Source organism: Salvelinus fontinalis, unplaced genomic scaffold (assembly GCF_029448725.1).
Source record: "Salvelinus fontinalis isolate EN_2023a unplaced genomic scaffold, ASM2944872v1 scaffold_1017, whole genome shotgun sequence".
NCBI lineage: Eukaryota > Metazoa > Chordata > Actinopteri > Salmoniformes > Salmonidae > Salvelinus > Salvelinus fontinalis.
The window spans coordinates 45884-66921 of NW_026601226.1; the positions used below are offsets into that span (position 1 = coordinate 45884).

At 49.4% G+C, this 21038-nt stretch overlaps 1 protein-coding gene across 2 annotated transcripts in view; it reads right to left on the bottom strand.

Moving 5' to 3' along the window:
* Positions 1 to 20301, bottom strand: part of LOC129848152 (ubiquitin carboxyl-terminal hydrolase 8-like) — a 41980-nt gene extending 21679 nt beyond the window's left edge. For both annotated transcript variants that reach the window (XM_055915627.1, XM_055915626.1), the window contains exons 1-10: positions 20119 to 20301; positions 19542 to 19686; positions 18828 to 18913; positions 18445 to 18574; positions 16396 to 16435; positions 14836 to 15007; positions 14464 to 14626; positions 13305 to 13446; positions 1642 to 1940; positions 542 to 1006 (exon numbers count right to left, since the gene is read on the bottom strand). In XM_055915627.1, the coding sequence (XP_055771602.1) occupies positions 542 to 1006; positions 1642 to 1940; positions 13305 to 13446; positions 14464 to 14626; positions 14836 to 15007; positions 16396 to 16435; positions 18445 to 18574; positions 18828 to 18913; positions 19542 to 19686; positions 20119 to 20222 (1746 nt within the window). In that variant the 5' untranslated portion in view covers positions 20223 to 20301. The remainder of the gene's footprint in view (positions 1 to 541; positions 1007 to 1641; positions 1941 to 13304; positions 13447 to 14463; positions 14627 to 14835; positions 15008 to 16395; positions 16436 to 18444; positions 18575 to 18827; positions 18914 to 19541; positions 19687 to 20118) is intronic.
* Positions 20302 to 21038: the final 737 nt, after the last annotated feature.

The following is a 21038-nucleotide window of genomic DNA, read 5'->3' on the forward strand; positions in this document are numbered from 1 at the left end:
CTGTATAAATAAAGGTGACAGACTAATAACAGTGGTCTAAGGCACTGCAACGCAGTGCTAGCTGTGCCACTTGAGATTCTGGGTTTGAATCCAGGCTCAGTCGCAGCCGGCCACGACCGGGAGAACAACTGGCCCAGCGTCGTCCGGGTTAGGGGAGGGTTTGGCCATCGCGCACTAGCGACTCTGGTGGCGGGCCGGGCACAGTGCACACTGACACGGTCACCAGGTGTACGGTGTTTCCTCCGACACATTGGTACGGCTGGCTTCCAGGTTAAGCGGACATTGTGTCAGGAATCAGTGCGGCTTGGTTGTGTTTCGGAGGACGCACAGGAGTTGCAGCGATGAGACAAGACTAACTCCCAATTGGGGAGAAAAAACTATATAATAAAAAATGTATAAAATAATTATCTCAAAGTGTTCACTCCTCATGGTTTTAAAAGGACTGGTGTGAGGAAGATGGTGGAAACTCCCTCCTCGTGAACGCCTTCTATGAGAAGGGTAGAGAATCGGAACGCAGCCACAGATAGACAAAGACACTGACCTTAATCTCAGTGATGACACGGCTGGGAGCTGGCGAGTCCAGAGAAGCACCGTTTGTTGGCGTATCCTCCCTTTGCTCCTCCCCAACCCCGTTCTCCTCCTCTGCCTTCTGTCTCTCCAACCTCTTCCTCTCCTGAGTCCTGTTCTCTTCCTCCTTCCTCTTCTCCGTCTCCTCATTATCCTTCTCCTGGTTCTCCCGGCGTTCCCTCTCTCTCCACTCCTCCTGTGTGCGTTGGTCCTGCTCTCTCCGGGCCTTCTCCATCAGAGCAGCCGTCTCCGTGTGGATCTGACCGCGCTCCTCGTCCGTCAGCGGGACCGACGGGTCAAAGGCCGGTTTGACCGAGCGGTTGGGTTGGGGTACAGACGGGCCATTCTGGGAGGAGGGGGGCAGGTCCCTGGGGAGGGCGTCCAGGGGTGGTTTAGACCCGTCTGAGACTCTGACTGATGGCTTCTTGGTACGGTCGATCTGGGGAAGCGAGGAACGGGAGGAGGGGGGTAACAAACAGGGATGATTAAGCTTTTAATTAGACATTTGAAGAACAATAAAAAGCAGAAATGAAAGTGGTGACATTAACACAGTCTTTCTTAACTATTGAGAACTCGGAAAATGATACCAATGTCTCATTGTGCCGTTCTCTTGAAATATAATTGAAGGGATAGTTTACCCACATGACAACTGGTTTCCTTACCCTGTAAGCAGTCTATAAAGGTATGAGAGCGATCCATGATTTAGTTTAGTTTCCCTGGCACTGTTTTCAAACGCTTTTTGTGTCACAAATCCAATGAAAGCCATAGTACATGACCATTTCACACATCATGTCCAAATCAACCTAAAGTATCTCAAATTGATTGTGTAGCTCATCAAAGTTACTTATAGATGCTTTGGACATGTATGAAAAATTGAAATAAAGGATACCATGACTTGAAACCAAACCAAAATCGTGGATTGCTGTCATACCTTGTCCATAGACTGCTTATAGGGTAATGAAACCAATGTCATCTTGTTATTTTGGTAAACTATCCTTTTATATATATTTAAGAGCTAAATATTTATTGAATGAATGATAAAAAACAAACAAATGCATGAGTTCATGCAGTTACCTGTGGGATGTGCTTGGCTGTCCCTCCAGGCTGGCTGGGTGTCCCTGGACCGGCTCCAGGGTCCTTCTTGCTGTGGTCTACTCCAGGGTGAGTGAACCCTGTGTGGGGGGAGTCTGTGACGTCTGCCTCCGTCCATGTGGAGGGGGTCTCAGGGTGGGAGGGGGTCAGATCCTCCAGGGGGGCACCGTTCACCTGTACACTACCCAGGGATGCAGGGGCAGCCTGGGGTTCAGGGTCCGGCTCGAGGGGAGGGGGGGTTAGAGGTTTGGGCTCCTCCAGTGACGGGTAGTTGAAGTTCACTGCTCAACAGAAAACATGAACAAGTAATGCTACAATAAGTAGCTGAAGTAGTTACTGAAGTCATGGCTCACTAACTAATCCAACAGAGGTCTCAACTAAATCACATGTTATTGGTCACATACACATGGTGAGCAGATGTTATTGGTCACATACACATGGTTAACAGATGTTATTGGTCACATACACATGGTTAACAGATGTTATTGGTCACATACACATGGTTAACAGATGTTATTGGTCACAGACACATGGTTAACAGATGTTATTGGTCACATACACATGGTTAACAGATGTTATTGGTCACAGACACATGGTTAACAGATGTTATTGGTCACATACACATGGTTAACAGATGTTATTGGTCACATACACATGGTTAACAGATGTTATTGGTCACATACACATGGTTAGTAGATGTTATTGGTCATATACATACACATGGTTATCAGAGGTTATTGGTCACATACACATGGTTAACAGAGGTTATTGGTCACATACACATGGTTAACAGATGTTATTGGTCACAGACACATGGTTAACAGATGTTATTGGTCACATACACATGGTTAACAGATGTTATTGGTCACATACACATGGTTAACAGATGTTATTGGTCACATACACATGGTTAACAGATGTTATTGGTCACATACACATGGTTAACAGATGTTATTGGTCACAGACACATGGTTAACAGATGTTATTGGTCACAGACACATGGTTAACAGATGTTATTGGTCACATACACATGGTTAGCAGATGTTATTGGTCACATGGTTAGCAGATGCTAATGGTCACAGACACATGGTTAACAGATGTTAATGGTCACATACACATGGTTAACAGATGTTAATGGTCACATACACATGGTTAACAGATGTTAATGCGAGTGTAGCGAAATGCTTGTGCTTCGAGTTCCGACAGTGCAGTAATATCTAACAAGTCATCTAACAATTCCACAACAACTACCTAATACACAATCTAAAGGGGTGAATGAGAATATGTACACTATCGTTCAAAAGTTTGATGTCACTTAGAAATGTCCTTGTTTTTGGAAGAAAAGCTACTTTTTGTCCATTAAAATAACATCAAATTGATCGGAAATACAGTGTAGACATTGTCAATGTTGTAAATGACTATTGTAGCTGGAAATGGCATGAAAATGACATGAATTTGTGTGTTATTAGTTTAAGCACACTGTGTTTGTCTATTTGTTGTGACTCAGATGAAGATCAGTTCAAATTATATGACCAATTTAAGCAGAAATCCAGGTTTTCCAAAGGGTTCACATACTCTTTCTTCCCCCTGTACACACACACACACACACACACACACACACACACACACACACACACACACACACACACACACACACACACACACACACACACACACACACACACACACTACTACCCTACCCTGGGTGAATGAGATCTCAAAGTTGAACACCATGTTAAGACGGATCTAACTGACACAATGTGGGATCAACTCATCAACACTACATGGAACCATGCTGAAGTAGCACAGACACTTAAAAAGGAACGATTGACTCATTTTGAATGTTACATCCTATTTGGGAATCTATGACTGCTGTTCTATCGATTCCTGGGGTCATGTCATGGTTTCATGTGTCTCTGAGCTAGTCACCGTTCAAGCAGGCAGAGTCATACCGGCTGTATTTCTGCAGAGTCATACCGGCTGTATTTCTGCAGTCATACCGGCTGTATTTCTGCAGGCAGAGTCATACCGGCTGTATTTCTGCAGGCAGAGTCATACCGGCTGTATTTCTTCAGGCAGAGTCATACCGGCTGTATTTCTGCAGGCAGAGTCATACCGGCTGTATTTCTGCAGGCAGAGTCCTACCGGCTGTATTTCTGCAGGCAGAGTCCTACCGGCTGCATTTCTGCAGAGTCATACCGGCTGTATTTCTGCAGGCAGAGTCATACCGGCTGTATTTCTGCAGAGTCATACCGGCTGTATTTCTGCAGGCAGAGTCATACCGGCTGTATTTCTGCAGGCAGAGTCATACCGGCTGTATTTCTGCAGGCAGAGTCATACCGGCTGTATTTCTGCAGGCAGAGTCATACCGGCTGTATTTCTGCAGGCAGAGTCCTACCGGCTGTATTTCTGCAGGCAGAGTCCTACCGGCTGTATTTCTGCAGGCAGAGTCCTACCGGCTGTATTTCTGCAGGCAGAGTCCTACCGGCTGTATTTCTGCAGAGTCATACCGGCTGTATTTCTGCAGAGTCCTACCGGCTGTATTTCTGCAGGCAGAGTCATACCGGCTGTATTTCTGCAGGCAGAGTCCTACCGGCTGTATTTCTGCAGGCAGAGTCCTACCGGCTGTATTTCTGCAGGCAGAGTCCTACCGGCTGTATTTCTGCAGAGTCCTACCGGCTGTATTTCTGCAGGCAGAGTCCTACCGGCTGTATTTCTGCAGTCATACCGGCTGTATTTCTGCAGAGTCCTACCGGCTGTATTTCTGCAGAGTCCTACCGGCTGTATTTCTGCAGGCAGAGTCATACCGGCTGTATTTCTGCAGGCAGAGTCCTACCGGCTGTATTTCTGCAGGCAGAGTCCTACCGGCTGTATTTCTGCAGAGTCCTACCGGCTGTATTTCTGCAGAGTCCTACCGGCTGTATTTCTGCAGAGTCATACCGGCTGTATTTCTACAGGCAGAGTCCTACCGGCTGTATTTCTGCAGAGTCATACTGCCTGTATTTCTGCAGAGTCATACCGGCTGTATTTCTGCAGAGTCATACCGGCTGTACTTCTGCAGGCAGCGTCATACCGGCTGTATTTCTGCAGAGTCATACCGGCTGTATTTCTGCAGGCAGAGTCCTACCGGCTGTATTTCTGCAGAGTCATACTGGCTGTATTTCTGCAGAGTCATACCGGCTGTATTTCTGCAGGCAGAGTCATACCGGCTGTATTTCTGCAGAGTCATACCGGCTGTACTTCTGCAGGCAGAGTCCTACCGGCTGTATTTCTGCAGAGTCATACCGGCTGTATTTCTGCAGGCAGAGTCATACCGGCTGTATTTCTGCAGGCAGAGTCCTACCGGCTGTATTTCTGCAGGCAGAGTCCTACCGGCTGTATTTCTGCAGGCAGCGTCATACCGGCTGTACTTCTGCAGGCAGCGTCATACCGGCTGTATTTCTGCAGAGTCATACCGGCTGTACTTCTGCAGGCAGAGTCATACCGGCTGTATTTCTGCAGAGTCATACCGGCTGTATTTCTGCAGGCAGCGTCATACCGGCTGTATTTCTGCAGAGTCATACCGGCTGTATTTCTGCAGGCAGCGTCATACCGGCTGTATTTCTGCAGAGTCATACCGGCTGTATTTCTGCAGAGTCATACCGGCTGTATTTCTGCAGGCAGCGTCATACCGGCTGTACTTCTGCAGAGTCATACCGGCTGCATTTCTGCAGAGTCATACCGGCTGTACTTCTGCAGGCAGCGTCATACCGGCTGTACTTCTGCAGAGTCATACCGGCTGTATTTCTGCAGAGTCATACCGGCTGTATTTCTGCAGGCAGCGTCATACCGGCTGTATTTCTGCAGAGTCATACCGGCTGTATTTCTGCAGAGTCATACCGGCTGTACTTCTGCAGGCAGAGTCCTACCGGCTGTATTTCTGCAGGCAGCGTCATACCGGCTGTACTTCTGCAGGCAGCGTCATACCGGCTGTACTTCTGAAGGCAGAGTCATACCGGCTGGATTTCTGCAGGCAGCGTCATACCGGCTGTACTTCTGCAGGCAGAGTCATACCGGCTGTATTTCTGCAGGCAGCGTCATACCGGCTGTATTTCTGCAGGCAGAGTCCTACCGGCTGCATTTCTGCAGAGTCATACCGGCTGTATTTCTGCAGGCAGAGTCATACCGGCTGTATTTCTGCAGCGTCATACCGGCTGTACTTCTGAAGGCAGAGTCATACCGGCTGTATTTCTGCAGGCAGCGTCATACCGGCTGTACTTCTGCAGGCAGAGTCATACCGGCTGTATTTCTGCAGGCAGCGTCATACCGGCTGTATTTCTGCAGGCAGAGTCCTACCGGCTGCATTTCTGCAGAGTCATACCGGCTGTATTTCTGCAGGCAGAGTCATACCGGCTGTATTTCTGCAGAGTCATACCGGCTGTATTTCTGCAGGCAGAGTCATACCGGCTGTATTTCTGCAGGCAGAGTCATACCGGCTGTATTTCTGCAGGCAGAGTCCTACCGGCTGTATTTCTGCAGGCAGAGTCCTACCGGCTGTATTTCTGCAGGCAGAGTCCTACCGGCTGTATTTCTGCAGGCAGAGTCCTACCGGCTGTATTTCTGCAGGCAGAGTCCTACCGGCTGTATTTCTGCAGGCAGAGTCCTACCGGCTGTATTTCTGCAGGCAGAGTCCTACCGGCTGTATTTCTGCAGAGTCATACCGGCTGTATTTCTGCAGAGTCCTACCGGCTGTATTTCTGCAGGCAGAGTCATACCGGCTGTATTTCTGCAGGCAGAGTCCTACCGGCTGTATTTCTGCAGGCAGAGTCCTACCGGCTGTATTTCTGCAGGCAGAGTCCTACCGGCTGTATTTCTGCAGAGTCCTACCAGCTGTATTTCTGCAGGCAGAGTCCTACCGGCTGTATTTCTGCAGAGTCCTACCGGCTGTATTTCTGCAGAGTCCTACCGGCTGTATTTCTGCAGGCAGAGTCATACCGGCTGTATTTCTGCAGGCAGAGTCCTACCGGCTGTATTTCTGCAGGCAGAGTCCTACCGGCTGTATTTCTGCAGAGTCCTACCGGCTGTATTTCTGCAGAGTCCTACCGGCTGTATTTCTACAGGCAGAGTCCTACCGGCTGTATTTCTGCAGAGTCATACCGGCTGTATTTCTGCAGAGTCCTACCGGCTGTATTTCTGCAGAGTCCTACCGGCTGTATTTCTGCAGAGTCATACCGGCTGTATTTCTACAGGCAGAGTCCTACCGGCTGTATTTCTGCAGAGTCATACTGGCTGTATTTCTGCAGAGTCATACCGGCTGTACTTCTGCAGGCAGCGTCATACCGGCTGTATTTCTGCAGAGTCATACCGGCTGTATTTCTGCAGGCAGAGTCCTACCGGCTGTATTTCTGCAGAGTCATACTGGCTGTATTTCTGCAGAGTCATACCGGCTGTATTTCTGCAGGCAGAGTCATACCGGCTGTATTTCTGCAGAGTCATACCGGCTGTACTTCTGCAGGCAGAGTCCAACCGGCTGTATTTCTGCAGAGTCATACCGGCTGTATTTCTGCAGGCAGAGTCATACCGGCTGTATTTCTGCAGGCAGAGTCCTACCGGCTGTATTTCTGCAGGCAGAGTCCTACCGGCTGTATTTCTGCAGGCAGCGTCATACCGGCTGTACTTCTGCAGGCAGCGTCATACCGGCTGTATTTCTGCAGAGTCATACCGGCTGTACTTCTGCAGGCAGAGTCATACCGGCTGTATTTCTGCAGAGTCATACCGGCTGTATTTCTGCAGGCAGCGTCATACCGGCTGTATTTCTGCAGAGTCATACCGGCTGTATTTCTGCAGGCAGCGTCATACCGGCTGTATTTCTGCAGAGTCATACCGGCTGTATTTCTGCAGAGTCATACCGGCTGTATTTCTGCAGGCAGCGTCATACCGGCTGTACTTCTGCAGAGTCATACCGGCTGTATTTCTGCAGAGTCATACCGGCTGTACTTCTGCAGGCAGCGTCATACCGGCTGTACTTCTGCAGAGTCATACCGGCTGTATTTCTGCAGAGTCATACCGGCTGTATTTCTGCAGGCAGCGTCATACCGGCTGTATTTCTGCAGAGTCATACCGGCTGTATTTCTGCAGAGTCATACCGGCTGTACTTCTGCAGGCAGAGTCCTACCGGCTGTATTTCTGCAGGCAGCGTCATACCGGCTGTACTTCTGCAGGCAGCGTCATACCGGCTGTACTTCTGAAGGCAGAGTCATACCGGCTGTATTTCTGCAGGCAGCGTCATACCGGCTGTACTTCTGCAGGCAGAGTCATACCGGCTGTATTTCTGCAGGCAGCGTCATACCGGCTGTATTTCTGCAGGCAGAGTCATACCGGCTGTATTTCTGCAGGCAGCGTCATACCGGCTGTATTTCTGCAGGCAGAGTCATACCGGCTGTATTTCTGCAGGCAGAGTCATACCGGCTGTATTTCTGCAGGCAGAGTCATACCGGCTGTATTTCTGCAGGCAGCGTCATACCGGCTGTATTTCTGCAGGCAGAGTCATACCGGCTGTATTTCTGCAGGCAGAGTCATACCGGCTGTATTTCTGCAGGCAGAGTCATACCGGCTGTATTTCTGCAGGCAGAGTCATACCGGCTGTATTTCTGCAGGCAGAGTCATACCGGCTGTACATCTGCAGGCAGAGTCATACCGGCTGTATTTCTGCAGAGTCATACCGGCTGTACTTCTGCAGAGTCATACCGGCTGTACTTCTGCAGAGTCCTACCGGCTGTATTTCTGCAGGCAGAGTCATACCGGCTGTATTTCTGCAGAGTCCTACCGGCTGTATTTCTGAAGGCAGAGTCCTACCGGCTGTATTTCTGAAGGCAGAGTCCTACCGGCTGTATTTCTGCAGAGTCCTACCGGCTGTATTTCTGAAGGCAGAGTCCTACCGGCTGTATTTCTGAAGGCAGAGTCCTACCGGCTGTATTTCTGAAGGCAGAGTCATACCGGCTGTATTTCTGAAGGCAGAGTCCTACCGGCTGTATTTCTGCAGGCAGAGTCCTACCGGCTGTATTTCTGCAGGCAGCGTCATACCGGCTGTACTTCTGCAGGCAGCGTCATACCGGCTGTATTTCTGCAGAGTCATACCGGCTGTACTTCTGCAGGCAGAGTCATACCGGCTGTATTTCTGCAGAGTCATACCGGCTGTATTTCTGCAGGCAGCGTCATACCGGCTGTATTTCTGCAGAGTCATACCGGCTGTATTTCTGCAGGCAGCGTCATACCGGCTGTATTTCTGCAGAGTCATACCGGCTGTATTTCTGCAGAGTCATACCGGCTGTATTTCTGCAGGCAGCGTCATACCGGCTGTACTTCTGCAGAGTCATACCGGCTGTATTTCTGCAGAGTCATACCGGCTGTACTTCTGCAGGCAGCGTCATACCGGCTGTACTTCTGCAGAGTCATACCGGCTGTATTTCTGCAGAGTCATACCGGCTGTATTTCTGCAGGCAGCGTCATACCGGCTGTATTTCTGCAGAGTCATACCGGCTGTATTTCTGCAGAGTCATACCGGCTGTACTTCTGCAGGCAGAGTCCTACCGGCTGTATTTCTGCAGGCAGCGTCATACCGGCTGTACTTCTGCAGGCAGCGTCATACCGGCTGTACTTCTGAAGGCAGAGTCATACCGGCTGTATTTCTGCAGGCAGCGTCATACCGGCTGTACTTCTGCAGGCAGAGTCATACCGGCTGTATTTCTGCAGGCAGCGTCATACCGGCTGTATTTCTGCAGGCAGAGTCATACCGGCTGTACTTCTGCAGGCAGAGTCCTACCGGCTGTATTTCTGCAGGCAGCGTCATACCGGCTGTACTTCTGCAGGCAGCGTCATACCGGCTGTATTTCTGCAGGCAGAGTCATACCGGCTGTACTTCTGAAGGCAGAGTCATACCGGCTGTATTTCTGCAGGCAGCGTCATACCGGCTGTACTTCTGCAGGCAGAGTCATACCGGCTGTATTTCTGCAGGCAGCGTCATACCGGCTGTACTTCTGCAGGCAGAGTCATACCGGCTGTATTTCTGCAGGCAGCGTCATACCGGCTGTATTTCTGCAGGCAGAGTCATACCGGCTGTATTTCTGCAGGCAGCGTCATACCGGCTGTATTTCTGCTGGCAGAGTCATACCGGCTGTATTTCTGCAGGCAGAGTCATACCGGCTGTATTTCTGCAGGCAGAGTCATACCGGCTGTATTTCTGCAGGCAGCGTCATACCGGCTGTATTTCTGCAGGCAGAGTCATACCGGCTGTATTTCTGCAGGCAGAGTCATACCGGCTGTATTTCTGCAGGCAGAGTCATACCGGCTGTATTTCTGCAGGCAGAGTCATACCGGCTGTATTTCTGCAGGCAGAGTCATACCGGCTGTATTTCTGCAGGCAGAGTCATACCGGCTGTACTTCTGCAGGCAGAGTCATACCGGCTGTATTTCTGCAGAGTCATACCGGCTGTACTTCTGCAGAGTCATACCGGCTGTACTTCTGCAGAGTCCTACCGGCTGTATTTCTGCAGGCAGAGTCATACCGGCTGTATTTCTGCAGAGTCCTACCGGCTGTATTTCTGAAGGCAGAGTCCTACCGGCTGTATTTCTGAAGGCAGAGTCCTACCGGCTGTATTTCTGCAGAGTCCTACCGGCTGTATTTCTGAAGGCAGAGTCCTACCGGCTGTATTTCTGAAGGCAGAGTCCTACCGGCTGTATTTCTGAAGGCAGAGTCATACCGGCTGTATTTCTGAAGGCAGAGTCCTACCGGCTGTATTTCTGCAGGCAGAGTCATACCGGCTGTATTTCTGCAGGCAGAGTCCTACCGGCTGTATTTCTGCAGGCAGAGTCCTACCGGCTGTATTTCTGCAGGCAGCGTCAAACCGGCTGTATTTCTGCAGGCAGAGTCATACCGGCTGTATTTCTGCAGGCAGCGTCATACCGGCTGTATTTCTGCAGGCAGAGTCATACCGGCTGTATTTCTGCAGGCAGAGTCATACCGGCTGTATTTCTGCAGGCAGAGTCATACCGGCTGTATTTCTGCAGGCAGCGTCATACCGGCTGTATTTCTGCAGGCAGAGTCATACCGGCTGTATTTCTGCAGGCAGAGTCATACCGGCTGTATTTCTGCAGGCAGAGTCATACCGGCTGTATTTCTGCAGGCAGAGTCATACCGGCTGTATTTCTGCAGGCAGAGTCATACCGGCTGTACTTCTGCAGGCAGAGTCATACCGGCTGTATTTCTGCAGAGTCATACCGGCTGTACTTCTGCAGAGTCATACCGGCTGTACTTCTGCAGAGTCCTACCGGCTGTATTTCTGCAGGCAGAGTCATACCGGCTGTATTTCTGCAGAGTCCTACCGGCTGTATTTCTGAAGGCAGAGTCCTACCGGCTGTATTTCTGAAGGCAGAGTCCTACCGGCTGTATTTCTGCAGAGTCCTACCGGCTGTATTTCTGAAGGCAGAGTCCTACCGGCTGTATTTCTGAAGGCAGAGTCCTACCGGCTGTATTTCTGAAGGCAGAGTCATACCGGCTGTATTTCTGAAGGCAGAGTCCTACCGGCTGTATTTCTGCAGGCAGAGTCCTACCGGCTGTATTTCTGCAGGCAGAGTCCTACCGGCTGTATTTCTGCAGGCAGAGTCCTACCGGCTGTATTTCTGAAGGCAGAGTCCTACCGGCTGTATTTCTGAAGGCAGAGTCCTACCGGCTGTATTTCTGCAGGCAGAGTCCTACCGGCTGTATTTCTGCAGGCAGAGTCCTACCGGCTGTATTTCTGCAGGCAGAGTCCTACCGGCTGTATTTCTGCAGGCAGAGTCCTACCGGCTGTATTTCTGCAGGCAGAGTCCTACCGGCTGTATTTCTGCAGGCAGAGTCCTACCGGCTGTATTTCTGCAGGCAGAGTCCTACCGGCTGTATTTCTGCAGGCAGAGTCATACCGGCTGTATTTCTGCAGGCAGAGTCCTACCGGCTGTATTTCTGCAGGCAGAGTCATACCGGCTGTATTTCTGCAGGCAGAGTCATACCGGCTGTATTTCTGCAGAGTCCTACCGGCTGTATTTCTGAAGGCAGAGTCCTACCGGCTGTATTTCTGAAGGCAGAGTCCTACCGGCTGTATTTCTGAAGGCAGAGTCCTACCGGCTGTATTTCTGCAGAGTCCTACCGGCTGTATTTCTGCAGAGTCATACCGGCTGTATTTCTGCAGGCAGAGTCATACCGGCTGTATTTCTGCAGAGTCCTACCGGCTGTATTTCTGAAGGCAGAGTCATACCGGCTGTATTTCTGCAGGCAGAGTCCTACCGGCTGTATTTCTGCAGGCAGAGTCCTACCGGCTGTATTTCTGCAGGCAGAGTCCTACCGGCTGTATTTCTGCAGGCAGAGTCCTACCGGCTGTATTTCTGCAGGCAGAGTCCTACCGGCTGTATTTCTGCAGGCAGAGTCCTACCGGCTGTATTTCTGCAGGCAGAGTCCTACCGGCTGTATTTCTGCAGGCAGAGTCCTACCGGCTGTATTTCTGCAGGCAGAGTCATACCGGCTGTATTTCTGCAGGCAGAGTCCTACCGGCTGTATTTCTGCAGGCAGAGTCATACCGGCTGTATTTCTGCAGGCAGAGTCATACCGGCTGTATTTCTGCAGAGTCCTACCGGCTGTATTTCTGAAGGCAGAGTCCTACCGGCTGTATTTCTGAAGGCAGAGTCCTACCGGCTGTATTTCTGAAGGCAGAGTCCTACCGGCTGTATTTCTGCAGAGTCCTACCGGCTGTATTTCTGCAGAGTCATACCGGCTGTATTTCTGCAGGCAGAGTCATACCGGCTGTATTTCTGCAGAGTCCTACCGGCTGTATTTCTGAAGGCAGAGTCATACCGGCTGTATTTCTGCAGGCAGAGTCATACCGGCTGTATTTCTGCAGGCAGAGTCATACCGGCTGTTTTTCTGCAGGCAGAGTCCTACCGGCTGTATTTCTTGCTTGAACGGCGAATAGCTCAGTGCTGTGGTGTGTTTCGGGTACAGACAGAAATGTGTGAATGTGGTCCGCTGTGGGAGGGTGTTATAGTTGTGTGTTCGAGGGGGTTAGGGTCAAGGTTAGGGGTACTCACGCTGTGGGAGGGTGTTATAGTTGTGTGTTCGGGGGGTTAGGGTGAGGGTCAGGTTAGGGGTACTCACGCTGTGGGAGGGTGCTGTAGTTGTGTGTTCGGGGGGTTAGGGTGAGGGTCAAGGTTAGGGGTCCTCACGCTGTGGGAGGGTGCTGTAGCTGTGTGTTCGGGGGGGTTAGGGTGAGGGTTAAGGTTAAGGTTAGGGGTACTCACGCTGTGGGAGGGTGCTGTAGCTGTGTGTTCGGGGGGTTAGTGTGAGGGTTAAGGTTAGGGGTACTCACGCTGTGGGAGGGTGCTGTAGCTGTGTGTTCGGGGGGTTAGGGTGAGGGTTAAGGTTAGGGGTACTCACGCTGTGGAAGGGTGCTGTAGCTGTGTGTTCGGGGGGTTAGGGTGAGGGTTAAGGTTAGGGGTACTCACCGTGTGGAAGGGTGCTGTAGCTGTGTGTTCGGGGGGGTTAGGGTGAGGGTTAAGGTTAGGGGTACTCACGCTGTGGGAGGGTGCTGTAGCTGTGTGTTCGGGGGGTTAGGGTGAGGGTTAAGGTTAGGGGTACTCACGCTGTGGAAGGGTGCTGTAGCTGTGTGTTCGGGGCGGTCTGACTTTGGCGTTGGATGTGTACATGGGGTAGAAGAGGAGCCAGCTCTCATAGCCTCCCTCCAGGACCATGGGCTCACTACGCAGGATAGTGGTACTGTCCCACTGTGAAGCACACATTACCTCAATGAAACACACTGACTGAGGAAACGCATTACCTCAATGGAAACACACATTACCTCAATGGAAACACACATTACCTCAATGAAACACACTGACTGAGGAAACACATTACCTCAATGGAAACACACATTACCTCAATGAAACACACTGACTGAGGAAACACATTACCTGAATGGAAACACACATTACCTCAATGGAAACACACATTACCTCAATGGAAACACACATTACCTCAATGGAAACACACATTACCTCAATGAAACACACTGACTGAGGAAACACACATTACCTCAATGAAACACACTGACTGAGGAAACACATTACCTCAATGGAAACACACATTACCTCAATGAAACACAGTGACTGAGGAAACACACATTACCTCAATGGAAACACACATTACCTCAATGGAAACACACTGACTGAGGAAACACACACTACCTCAATGGAAACACACATTACCTCAATGGAAACACACTGACTGAGGAAACACACACTACCTCAATGGAAACACACTGACTGAGGAAACACACATTACCTCAATGAAACACACTGACTGAGGAAACACACACTACCTCAATGGAAACACACTGACTGAGGAAACACACATTACCTCAATGAAACACACTGACTGAGGAAACACACACTACCTCAATGGAAACACACTGACTGAGGAAACACACACTACCTCAATGGAAACACACTGACTGAGGAAACACACATTACCTCAATGGAAACACACTGACTGAGGAAACACACTGACTGAGGAAACACACATTACCTCAATGGAAACACACATTACCTCAATGGAAACACACATTACCTCAATGAAACACACTGACTGAGGAAACACACATTACCTCAATGGAAACACACTGACTGAGGAAACACACATTACATCAATGGAAACACACTGACTGAGGAAACACACACTACCTCAATGGAAACACACTGACTGAGGAAGCATTGCAGGGAACACACATTCCTATGTTATGTTACCTTGTAGAGAGCATCTTTGAGGCTTTGTAAGGTGGTTCCCAGTTTGAGGTCAGTAACAGAGCTGAACCAGTCCAGTAGGACGATGTAATCTACGAACCCCCGTCTCTTCCACGTCTCTCTGGATGCAGCAGGTAGATTGGCCTCTATCTGGTTCACTGTGATGCTGTGGGAACAGAATAATGACCCGTTACCCTTGAGCAGGGGTGCACAACACACGGCCCACGGGCTGAATGTGGCCCCAGAGAAGACAGCTTGGAGCCCGTAGTGATTATTAGTATTTTTTTAATACATTTATTTGGGTATGCTCAGAGTGGAGACCTGGATCAACCATACATGTAACAACCCTCCATCCATCCATTGCTCCCTCCGTACCCAGGGTTGATTGCCTCCTCTGGGACACTGATGACAGTCTGGGTGGGGACCTGGATCTGTGAGTCCTGGAAGTCTCGGAGGCAGCGAGCGTCCATCACAATGACCGTAATGGCCTGGTCCCTCATCATCTTGAACAACCCCTCTGCTGTTATCCCTCCTGCTGGCACCGCAGCTAGGGAGGTAGGGAGGGAGGTAGGGAGGGAGGTAGGTAGGTAGGTAGGGAGGAAGGTACGGAGGGAGGGAGGGAGGTAGGTAGGTACGGAGGGAGGGAGGTAGGTAGGTACGGAGGGAGGGAGGGAGGTAGGTACGGAGGGAGGGAGGTAGGTAGGTACGGAGGGAGGTAGGTACGGAGGGAGGTAGGTACGGAGGTAGGGAGGTAGGTAGGTACGGAGGGAGGGAGGTACGGAGGTAGGGAGGTACGGAGGGAGGGAGGTAGGTAGGGAGGGAGGGAGGTACGGAGGGATGTAGGTACGGAGGGAGGGAGGGAGGTAGGTACGGAGGGAGGGAGGTAGGTACGGAGGGAGGGAGGGAAGGAGGTAGGTACGGAGGGAGGGAGGGAGGTAGGTACGGAGGGAGGGAGGGTTGGAGGTACGGAGGTAGGTACGGAGGGAGGGAGGGAGGGAGGTACGGAGGGAGGGAGGTACAGAGGGAGGGAGGGAGGGAGGTAGGTACGGAGGGGGGGAGGTAGGTAGGTACGGAGGGAGGTAGGTACGGAGGGAGGTAGGTACGGAGGTAGGGAGGTAGGTAGGTACGGAGGGAGGGAGGTACGGAGGTAGGGAGGTACGGAGGGAGGGAGGTAGGTAGGGAGGGAGGGAGGTACGGAGGGATGTAGGTACGGAGGGAGGGAGGGAGGTAGGTACGGAGGGAGGGAGGTAGGTACGGAGGGAGGGAGGGAAGGAGGTAGGTACGGAGGGAGGGAGGGAGGTAGGTACGGAGGGAGGGAGGGTTGGAGGTACGGAGGTAGGTACGGAGGGAGGGAGGGAGGTACGGAGGGAGGGAGGTACAGAGGGAGGGAGGGAGGGAGGTAGGTACGGAGGGAGGGAGGTACGGAGGGAGGGAGGGAGGTACGGAGGGAGGTAGGTACAGAGGGAGGGAGGGAGGGAGGTACGGAGGGAAGGAGGTAGGTACGGAGGGAGGGAAGGAGGTACGGAGGGAGGGAGGTACGGAGGGAGGGAGGTACGGAGGGAGGGAAGGAGGTAGGTACGGAGGGAGGGAAGGAGGTACGGAGGGAGGGAGGTACGGAGGGAGGGAGGTACGGAGGGAGGGAAGGAGGTAGGTACGGAGGGAAGGAGGTAGGTACGGAGGGAGGGAGGTAGGTACGGAGGGAGGGAGGGGAGGTACGGAGGGAGGGAGGTAGTTAAGGAGGGAGGGAGGTAGGTAAGGAGGGAGGGAGGGGAGGTACGGAGGGAGGAAGGGAGGGGATAAAAAAAGATGGATAAATCAATGAACATCAACCTGTTGTGTAAAACAACTTATATTCATGTCATAACTTCGTTTTACCTCAAATTCTTAAACTTAAAAAAAAAGCGTTTGAGTCAGTTTGCTGGTCACCATCCTTACCTTTTGAAGGTCCATTTTTCAACTCCTTGTGCTCTTTTACCTAGAACACAGAACATTACAACTGAGACCCCCCCCATCTTAAAGGACCAACTCTCAACCACAACAACTGGTGCTGACAGGGGTGGTGTCGACAGGGGTGGTGTCAACAACTGGTGTCAACCACAACTGGTGCTGACAGGAGGATGTAAACGTTCACCTCAATAACACACAGAACAGAAACATGCTTCACCAGGCTTAAACTAAACTCTGATTTGTTAAGGCGTCCTTCAGGTGTTAATATCATATGCATTTATATTTAACTTCTTATGGCTGGGGGCAGTATTGTGTAGCTTGGATGAATAAGGTGCCCAGAGTAAACTGCCTGCAACTCAGGCCCAGAAGCTAAGATATGCATATTATTAGTAGATTTGGATAAAAACACTCTGACGTTTCTAAAACTGTTTGAATGATGTCTGTGAGTCTAACAGAACTCATATGGCAGGCAAAAACCTGAGAAAAAATCCAACCAGGAAGTGGGAAATCTGAGGTTTGTATGATTGCCTATCCAATATACAGTGTCTATGGGGTCATATTGCACTTCCTACTGCTTCCACTAGATGTCAACAGTCTTTAGAACCTTGTTTCGGGCTTCTACTGTGAAGAATGAGGGAATGAGAGCTGTTTCAAACAGGTGTCTGGCAGAGTGCCATGAGCTCACTCAGGCGCGCCCCCGTGAGAGTTAGCTGCGTTCCTTTTAGTTTCTAAAAACAAAGGAATTCTCCGGTTGAAACATTATTGAAGATTTATGTTAAAAATATCCTGAAGATTGATTCTATACATCGTTTGACATGTTTCTACGAACTGTAATGGAATTGTACTTTTCGTCTGGCCTGCGCATCATGAATTTGGATTTTTGAACTAAACGCGCAAACAAAAAGGAGGTATTTGGACATAAATTATGGACTTTATCGAACAAAACAAACATTTATTCTGGAACTGGGATTCCTGGGAGTGCATTCTGATGATCATCAAAGGTAAGTGAATATTTATAATGCTATTTCTGACTTCTGTTGACTCCACAACATGGCGGGTACCTGTATGGCTTGTTTTTGTGTCTGAGCGCCGTACTCAGATTATTGCATGATGTGTTTTTTCCGTTTTCCGTTTTTTTGAAATCTGACACAGTGGTTGCATTAAGGAGAAGTTTATCTAAAGTTCGATGTATAACACTTGTATCTTTTATCAAAGTTTATTATGAGTATTTCTGTAAATTGATGTGGCTCTCTGCAAAATTACCGGATGTTTTGGAGGCAAATATTACTGAACATAACGCGCCAATGTAAACTAAGATTTTTGGATATAAATATGAACTTTAATGAACAAAACATACATGTATTGTGTAACATGAAGTCCTATGAGTGTCATCTGATGAAGATCATCAAAGGTTAGTGATAAATTTGATCTCTTTCTGCTTTTTGTGACTCCTCTCTGGCTGGAAAAATGGCTGTTTTTCTGTGACTAGGTACTGACCTAACATAATCAGATGGTGTGCTTTCGTCGTAAAACCTTTTTGAAATCGGACACTGTGGTGGGATTAACAACAAGTTTATCTTTAAAATGGTGTAAAATACTTGTATGTTTGAGGAATGTTAATTATGAGATTTCTGTTGTTTGAATTTGGCGCCCTGCACTTCACTGGCTGTTGTCAAGTCGATCCCGTTAAGGGGATCCCAGCCGATATCAGCCGTAAGAAGTTAACAATTGAACACATTCCTGGAGTTAATTCAAGCGGATTACAATCTATTTATTACAGTGTAATAAACATTAACCTTTGGGTCCAAACTTTGTTTTTAAATTAATAAATTGATCCACTTTCATCTGCACAGGAAAAACACTCAGATGTGTGAACATACTCGTTTCATGTTCGTGGGAATGATTATATCACGACCTAACAGAAAAGACAAACCCAGACGTGTCCTTTTCCAGTACCACTTGCTTATCTGAGCTTACGTATCGACCTCACAGCCTTCGTCAGAGCTGTTGTGTCCTCGTCGTCATTTAGGAACCTACCTTCTTGATCTCTTTCCCTCCTTTTGGAGATGCCCTCCCTCCATCTTTCTCTGTCTTATCCCCCCTCTTCTTCTTCTCCTCTTGTCTCTCTTTCTCCTCAAGTTTTTTGCGAACCTCGACTTCCTCGTATCTAAACACACACACAGGAAAACAGAAACAGTAACCTGTAGAAACATTAGACTGAGATTCTATAGCTTCAAATCAACGTATCTCCGTCTTTGGCAAAGTCAATGGTCTCCAACCATTCAGGGCTATTGAAGTGCAGCTAAAACCTATGCCAACAGAATACCAGTTGATTTAGTAACATCCAGTACAAAGTGCACAAAGTGAACGTAATGTCTGTGAATAAATGCCGACGACAACATAGAAGCCAGGGCACCCACCTGAGTTTAAGGCTTTCAGAGAGCTTCTCGGCTTCTTCTATGGCTTTTTTAAAGCTGTTGGGCCCCAGCAGGGACAGGAAAAACTCCTGGGACAACAGAGAGGAAAGCTGCTTCAGATGACAGCGGTCTCAACAACAGAAGAAACAGCTAGCCAAAATCAATACACTGTGTCATTTGACAAACAGAATGACATTTCACAAGTCACCGAAAATAAAGTACCTTTAGTATGGATGGTTAACGTGACACCTGCAGCATCCACTTCGACTAAGACAGTACTATTCTATAACCAATCGGAAAATCAATAGACCGTGCCATCACGGTAGGAACCCTCACTATGGCCAGTATCATAACAGTCCTGTGTGGGAGTGTGGCTCATCACTAGTTCTGCAGTCTACAAGCACATAGCCCATGTCGGCATGGGGTTGAATCCCTCTTCACCCACTACTTCTCCCCTCTACATGCTACGTCTCCCCATTACATTCCTACAGTCTGAAAAATACATGGGGAGATGGGAGCTCCCAGTCTCCTTTAAGACATATCGTATGGCTTGAACCCTCTCTGTGGTTTGAGTAGCAAAACATGTGTCGTATTCACTAGGGACCATATGGAAGAACAGGGAGGGTTTATAACCTGAACGTGTCCATATAAGAAACACTTGTTGTCGACAAGGCTACATCTTGGTACGGGGGGGAACTAATGGACCACGGTTGGTACCTGTTGCTGCTTGAAGTCGGGCCTCTTCTTGATGAGATTATAAACCGTTAGGTATTTCATGTAGAGAACATAGGCCCTCTCCTCGTCTCCATCCAGACGACACTCCTCCGCAGCCTTGAAGATCTTACAGGCACTCTGGACATAGCTGCAAAAACACAATAGAACATTTACCGTACACTCTTGGACATAGCTGGAGAATTGAACACTAGACTAGCCTGTTACCAGGACCATACATACACTGGCTGTCCACAACAGGCCTGTTACCAGGACCATACAGACACAGACTGCTCACAACAGGCCTGTTACCAGGACCATACAGACACTGGCTGCTCACAACAGGCCTGTTACCAGGACCATACAGACACTGGCTGCTCACAACAGGCCTGGTTTTTGCCTTATCGCTACACAGCTGATTCAAATAACCAACTCATCACCAAGCTTTGATTATATGAATCTGCTGAGTGGTGCTGGGGGGGGCAGGATCAAGTGAGGGAAACCCTTACTTAGACCACCAATTTTCAGGTGATTATTTTTAAAGTGCCATTTGAATGACATCCATGCCAGAACTATAGCTTACCTCTTGGTGTTGACTTTGTCAGACTTGACTTCAGCTTTCTTGTTGAGGTCCCCCAGGTTAGTAGAGAGGTACAAGTCCTTCACCCCACTGGACACCGCAGGCATCTTCAATGGTGGGTTATATATAAAAAAAAGATCACCAGCACTGTACAATGTTCACATATTCCAGTCCTCACCTCTCTGGAAAGACAAAAACAATTGAATCAAATAGCTTTTATTATTATTAGTAAACCCCTTGCCTGCCTCATTCATAGAGGTCAACGACCTTTAGCACCGATTGATGAGGCATCTTCTTCCAGGGGGACTTTTTTTTAAGAGCCCAGACGTTCGGACTGAACTTTAACATGCATCGCTTCTGGTACGTTTTTGGAAACTTGAGGAAGGCCGCCAGAAATGGTTCGGAACTGAAAAATACTGTCAGTTGCAACTGTGATAAAGCCGGTGTGGGGTAATCAAATGGACGTATGTTTTGAAGTGGCTGTCCTATATCTGAGAGAAATAAGACAGATGAGGACTTTTTAGGATTTGTTTAACAAATATTTAACCACTTATTTATTTATTTTATTTTTTGCAGACACGTCTAGTCAGGCTGGTACCAGGCTGCCTACAGACATGTCTAGTCAGGCTGGCACCAGGCTGCCTACAGACACGTCTAGTCAGGCTGGTACCGGGCTGCTTACAGACACGTCTAGTGAGGCTGGTACCGGGCTGCTTACAGACACGTCTAGTCAGGCTGGTACCAGGCTGCCTACAGACACGTCTAGTCAGGCTGGCACCAGGCTGCCTACAGACACGTCTAGTCAGGCTGGCACCAGGCTGCCTACAGACACGTCTAGTGAGGCTGGTACCGGGCTGCTTACAGACACGTCTAGTGAGGCTGGTACCGGGCTGCTTACAGACACGTCTAGTGAGGCTGGTACC